The 7,263-nt window shown below is 34.9% G+C and overlaps 1 protein-coding gene across 1 annotated transcript; it reads left to right on the forward strand.

Moving 5' to 3' along the window:
* Positions 1–6,378: 6,378 nt before the first annotated feature.
* On the forward strand, positions 6,379–6,694 carry LOC126751213 (uncharacterized). The gene has a single exon (XM_050461273.1). The coding sequence runs from the start codon at positions 6,428–6,430 to the stop codon at positions 6,692–6,694; it is 267 nt and encodes an 88-aa protein (XP_050317230.1). The 5' UTR covers positions 6,379–6,427.
* Positions 6,695–7,263: the final 569 nt, after the last annotated feature.

Consider the following 7,263-nt stretch of genomic DNA (forward strand, 5'->3'; position numbering starts at 1 on the left):
TTCTGTAAACTTCTTGCACACGGATTGGTAAGTAAGTACGCAGATTAGAAATGGTTAGGTTTGTGGTTTTATGATCTTAGGAAACCTACAGCATAATTACTCATACACATAGCTTATAAAAAGGCGTGTCGAGTCCTCCTGCTTTACAAGACATGAGCGTGTTAGCTGGGGGTAAGAAATTCCGAAAAATGAGTAGACATTGAGTTGAATAATACATAAATTAATATCCGTTTAGTAAGCCGAAAGAAAAAACATTTCAATTTTTTTTCTTAATATGATTTTTTTTGTTTTGTGATGAAATAAAATGAATGTTGCAATTTAAGGGGATTTCAATCACATAAAAGTTATTTAGTCCAACAAATAAAAAAAAATGCTTGCTGATTTTTTTTCGTTTCGGTTGTTTGAAAACCGCAGATATTAATTGCAACATTAAAATATTTTTGAATCGTCATTTTATTTGTAAAAAACTGAACCTGAAAGATTGATGTTTAAGCATTTACATTCCTTAATAAAATTGCAAATTTATGCGAAATCATAGAACTTTTACGAATTGCCGTTTTGGTATAAAAGTCACTTTCTTTAGCTTCGGATATCACAGTTTCAGAAGACATACTCTGAGAAATACAGCAAACTCTTGAAGTGAAAGTTTAGAATGCGCATCTACATACTTTTGACAGTGTTTGTTGTTATCATCGCTAGCCTCCAGCTGGACAAGCCCTCTCTCATCGAAGACGACGAACGCGCTGCATCACTGCTGAACTCGCCAATGCTTGTGCGCCGAGATCGCCCTCATGGTGGCCATCGCAGAGAACCCATTTTTGGGTCGAGGGGCGGACATCGTCCACACCACGGCTAAAACTAAAGACGATCATTTCAATTTACAACTGAAAATTGTGAGACAATATTAATGTGTTTATTTAAAATTGATAAATATAATTGATTTGAAAAGTAAGCATCTATCTGTACATGTGTGTGTGTGTTGAAATGTAAAGTTGAATTGAGTGATTTATGGCCTAAAATTTCTATTGAATCTCATGAATTAATTGATTCCAATTTGTAACAAGTTCATTGTTTCCGTTTCCTATTATTGAGCTTCCGTCATTACAGCTCTAACCCCGTAGTGAATTCGGCTGTTCTTGCTTTATTATCAGAAACTTGCGTACGCAAAGCTTTAAGCTACTGAGAAACTGTTGTGCAAAATAAGCGTCCTATGGTTTAGTTACTCGGCAGAAGCACTGGGTTTGTCTAATTAATAAATTAGTTGCAGACTGGTTATTTTAAGTATATCATTCTTCGATTGGTCAGACAATTGCATGTATGCCTAGTTGCTTGTTCTCTTCAGCGCTTTTTTTTGTCCAACAAATTTAATTCGTTTAGTAATATCGGCAAGAATTTTCATTAAATCTATTTCTCACATTTAAATAAGTAATGAGGAATGTATCAACGGAATATATTAACGGAAAAACAGAAATTGAATTTAAAGTAGAAAAAAACGTTGTTTTTCAAAAGACATATAATAGATAAATTGAAAGCTTTACAAGACTAAAAGTAAAAGCTCGGGGTTAGATAATAAACGCACGTTTCTTACTATTTGTTGCCCACAGCGATACATATTTGCATATTAAATAAGACAGTTTAAGGAAACTGATTTGCCGTTTTAGAGACAGCACCTACTGGCTGTGCGAACACACCGCAGCCTGAATATAGTTGAATGCCCTTGCGTTGCTTGCGAAATGGTTTTATTTAGCATTAAAGCACAATAAAATTTACTGACCAAGCATGGCGGTAAACGCAAATTGTCAAATGGCTAAATGTGGCGATCTTGTTAGTGCAACGAGTAACCGAATTTGTACGCGTCATCATTTATGAACAATGCAACCCTGCTGGCTATTACTACGACCACCAGTGACGTCAATGCAAACCGACAAATCACAAATTGCAAATTTGCAAATGAAAATCAAATTATTGAAGTGAAAAACGACATACGACTTTTATCGTTGTTATTGGACATCATCAACAGACAGTCTGGCCAACACATCCGGCATGCACTGCACACACTCACACTCACACACACACGGACACATAAAGGCGGAACCTCTATTTATTTACTCATTCATGCCATATGTATATGGAGGCAACCGAAATATAAAAGCCGCATTTATGCCGAGGTTCAGTAGTTTGAGCGAAATTATTTCGATTGCTGGAAAAATAGGCAAAAACCCAGCGATGCAATCAAGTGGTGAAACACTGATAAATGCGAATATTTACGACCAACATTAGATTTGCTTGGATACAGCCTGCTTCAGCGCGTGCAGTTGTACGTATATATGCAGTTCCGAGGCATTTATCCGAGTATGTGTAAATAAACAATGCATATTTTTCGGCAGATAATTTCCATGAACAAGCAAAACAGCTAACATTTCCCAATAAATTACAAATACAGACTATGCTGATTAATAATCACGTCATTGGATTACTTTTGCAATTCAGCTCAACTCTTTGTACTTCTCAGAAGTAAAGTGTATGGTGTAAATAAAACGTACGCTGAAGCAATTTACATAGAAGGATGCAAATAATGAGTGAAACCCACTTAGATCCGCCTTCGCAACGCCTGTTGAGGGACGGACTCTACTATAAAATGTCACTCTGATAGTTTAGACATACATAAGCGGTAATGATACGATCGATTATATTGATGGATTTAATGGTTTTATATTACTACTTCAATTTCACAATTTCTTGAAATAATCGCATCCCAAATTTTGCTCACAATAATTGAGTTTTTGCATATGCTATATGACAGTTAGCTCCGTTTTGTTGGAACCAGATGTTGACAAGATCAACTTCTTTGTTGGTTAACATTGATTTATACCGCTCTCTAAAGACAGGAACTTTGTCACCAGCTTTTGAAAGAAGTAGGGACCAGTGATTCCAACAGACCAAAAACTACTCCAAACCGTGAATTTAGTCTAATGGTTGTACATGAATAGTTTGTGGAATTTCTTTGCAATAGAATCGACAATTTTGTTTATTTATCACACCACTCAGATGAAAGTGAGCCACATCGGAAAAATTGATTTTCTTAAAAAAAATCGTTATCGTTTCCAAGTTGTTCCAAAGCAAAGTCAGCAAATTCACGACGTTTGTGGTTGTCCAATGGCTTCAGTTCTTGAGTGAGAACAATTTTATATGTATGCAAGCCGAAATCCTTTCTCAAAATCCATCAGATTGTGGTTTGAGAGAGTTCCAATTCTTGAGAACATTTTGGAATCGGCAAATTGCGGTCTTCAGCAACAGTTGCCTGAAAGGCAGCATTATCTGGCAGTTCTTTGCCTTATTGGCACCTATGTGAAGAAAATGGACGCTCGAAATTCTTAGGAATTCGATAAATGACTAGCACGGCTGGACGATTATTACGTCCATAAAATGGCAATTATTACCATTCTTATTTTCTATGAACTTTTTTTATTATTGGTAGAAATGTAAAATATTTAACTACATCAAAATTCCCCATACACACATACAAACAACAAGTATTCATTGCGTTGATATACGACTTGACTATCCAATTGATAACAATGCACTAACCATTTTAAAGATATTTGAGAGTTCAGTATCTCAATTCAGGAATTTATAGTATTTTGCTTCAATTAAGCTTTTCTTTGAGCACACATACAACATAAATTTGCTTATATACTGACATACATGCATTATACACATAAAGAAATATGCAGTGAAACGAAAAATTATTGTAATGCAATATAGTTGAATAACTAAGTATTAGACTTTGTATTTAGCCACATGTGAAGTGGGCGCCTCTAAAAAAACAAAAAAAAAAAACAAAAGCTTCAAATCATTACGGCGTAGATATTCAATTGTTAATGAATTATTTTTTGATGATTAAAAATTCTTTAGAGTGCTTTTGAAATTGTTAGGGCTCTCCATTTTTGGTCGACATGGAGATGGACTCAGCATTTTTATTCCCATATATACAGCAGCATATCTGACTTCAGCCTGATATGCAATAAAGTTAAATATTTCAATTTCACATTCGAATTATTTAATTTTTAATGGTTTGTCATGACATTTCATCTTGAACGTATTAAAAAAAATAAAAAGCTGCACAACTGGATTTCTAAAGTAGAATATATTTGATTTAACCATAAATATATTTTAGCTGTAACCATAAAACTAATAAATTAATAAATCATGACAAAATTGTACAATAAAACACAAAGAACTTTTTCCAACTAATTTCGATACTTCATACAACACCGAACAGCTTCAACCATGTCTAAAGTGCTTTCTATAGAACGGATAATGCCACCTGTGCACTAACGGTGGGGATGTGGGTAGTAAAATCGGGGATAGTAATAAGCACCTGAGTAAATACGATAAACTCCGCTGCTGCTCTAATTGACGTCATAAAGACTTAGCAGTGATCTGCGGTAGCGTTCCACTTCTGTTATTGTATCCTTGATGTCAGCCGACGAAGATGTTTCGTAAAACTCCAGCTGATTTGGTTCGCTGATGACGAAAGATGACGGCTTGTATACAGAGTTTTGCTGCGCTATTCCTCAGAAGATATAGAAATTTTAACCAAATCGGAACTTGGCACCGACTCACTGACTCTTGACTCCGCGTATATTTGATGTATAGCGAGTATAAAGATGCAACTCTGTACAAAAAACTTTGCTTTGCGAGCCATATCTGACTTCGCTACACAAATACCAATGTATTGTCACTACCACCTTGTCATACGAGCAACAACATGATAGCTAATAAAAATTTACTTTGGCATTTTAAAGAATGTTCTTCTGTCTAGCCATATTTGCAGATATGCTGAATTGATTATGTAGCTAAATCGTATTTGTCTCGCCTGTGTTGAACTCAATCGCATTCGTAGCGTAGATTCAAACATTCCTAAGAGCTAAACAAACAAGGTCTCATCTTCATTCATTGATCAATTCCTCGCTAACGATCGTAAATATGTGGGTAAATATTTATGAGGAATATTTATTTGTTGACAGTTGAAAGACACTTTTTTACGGCAATAATTGGGTCATCACGATTTACTATATGTGTGGATATATATATATATAGAATGTATTTCTGGGAAGGAAAAATTAAGGAAGATAAGTCCATATTGATTTAGTTAACATAGTATATGAATATGTTATATTGTTTATTTTTTGCGTATTCCGTGATTGTATCAGAATTCTCAACTCGTACTTTCACTTATTCAAATTAGGATCGCAAATAAAAGATTCTATAAAAATGACAAAATAGTTCGTACGTGGTAATCGTAGTATCAGATCAACAATTGAGCGTCTAGTGGAAAAATTTAATCCACAGGCACAGCACAAGACTGAACTGAAGCCGGTTGCCCACCAGAAACGGCACATGTTTGTGAATTGGGCTGAGCAACAACTTGAAAATGATCCGGATTTTCATCGAAAAATCTTCCTCAGCGATGAGGCTCATTTTGGCTGAACGGCTTCGTCAATCAGCAAAATATGTATTATTTGTCAGGCAGCAATCCACACCATTGCATCCCGAAAAAGTTACAGTTTGGTGTTGCGCCATTGGCCCATACTTCTTCCGTGATGATCAAGACCGGCACTTTACTGTGAATGTGAATCGTGAAATTGCAGCAGTATCCAACGATTTATGTTTGAAAACCGACTTTTGTAGCGATCTTATTGAAAACCCCTTAACATTAATCGAACTGAATGCAAGATATTTTAATACAAATGAAAGAGAATATCTGGATTAGCGTTATCGGTTTCAGTAACTAAAATTAGTTATATTGCTGTTCTAGTATCCGGTACTGAGATATACAGTAGTGAGAACTTAACATAAGAAAAATGTTGGCAAAAGATTCACAAATTCGTCCGTCAGCGAATGCTCATATCATAGCAAATATTTTATAAAATAATTCTGGGAGATGTATGCAAAGACGACTTTGGTTCTTACAAACCAAACTAATTCAAATATATTTAAAATTTCACTTTGTTAAATATTCGACCAAATTTGTTATATTATTACTTCTTCCGTTTTTTAATAAAAATGAATATGTAATGTACCAAATACTTGTACTTGAGCGAGTTCATTGCACGATTTGATTAATGCATTTCTAGTCTGGAAATATTCAGACTAATCATTTATCATTTTCTCTTCTAACCACTTGATTGCAACAGTTTATTGACTTTGTAGTCAACCATTGTTCCAAGGGATTTTTGTTTAGAAATGTGTAAAATGTCAGTTAGCAAAAACTTTAGCAGCTGCAGCTGAAAAAAAAAATGTCGGACTTGCAATCTGTGAGCTATAAAAGATTTGGGAACACCACTGAAATTCACACTTGACGATCAGACGTCTCCGAGTTACAAATTATAATTATTTAATTAACAAATCCTGTAAAATCATAATGCGCGCTGTATTCTTGCTTTTAGTGATGAGCTCTGTTGCTTGCCTTTATTTGGCAGAAGCCGCACCGCTAGCCGATGAGGAAAATGCACCAGCAGTCGGAAGAGAAGCCACGTTGAGCGATGTTGATGCCGGCGCTGGGCACGAAAACGAATCTCCTCGGGAAGCTCGTGGCTACTATGGGCGTCGTTATGGTGGATATGGACGTTATGGCGGATATGGATATCGCGGCTATGGTCGTCTTTATGGACATCGCTATTATGGTTAAAAATATATTTTTGGTTTTGTGAAATCCACATTTGTTCAAGTTGCCCGATGTTTTTAATATGATTTGTATATGTTAAAGAAAAATTAATAATAAAATAATCGATTGTTCTGCATTAAAAAATCATGCATTTAAATAACACGATAGAAGGAATTTACAATACTGATCCCGAATGCAAACAGGTTGGTGACGCATTGAGCTCAGTAGATATCTGGAGGCGTGCTTCATACTGTGTTTTGAAATATGTGCGTTCACAACTTGTTTTGTTGAATATCAGATGCTTGAAAAATACACTTACCCCAATAATATATTTATTTTTAATTTATTAATAGCATGTTAATTATTAAAATGCAGTGTTCTTAATATATAACATTATGTTTTACACTGGTCGACAGGAGTTTTGTTGCCCTAGATATAAGATCGGTTTTAGAAATATTTATTTAAATAACATCACTTTGGTTTTAAAAAATTGGGAGGCATCGAAGCGAAAAGAGACACAAATGTCGAAAATACTTGTTACATCCTTTGTTAAATGTCTTTAGTATTTTCTTTCTTCATATTTTTCTAGTTAA

Source organism: Bactrocera neohumeralis, chromosome 2 (genome assembly GCF_024586455.1).
Source record: "Bactrocera neohumeralis isolate Rockhampton chromosome 2, APGP_CSIRO_Bneo_wtdbg2-racon-allhic-juicebox.fasta_v2, whole genome shotgun sequence".
NCBI classification, from domain to species: Eukaryota; Metazoa; Arthropoda; class Insecta; order Diptera; family Tephritidae; genus Bactrocera; species Bactrocera neohumeralis.

What these genes read in the sequence shown, in the direction of transcription:
- LOC126751213 (XM_050461273.1), top strand. Translation starts at nt 6,428, where the DNA reads ATGCGCGCTGTATTCTTGCTTTTAGTGATGAGCTCTGTTGCTTGCCTT.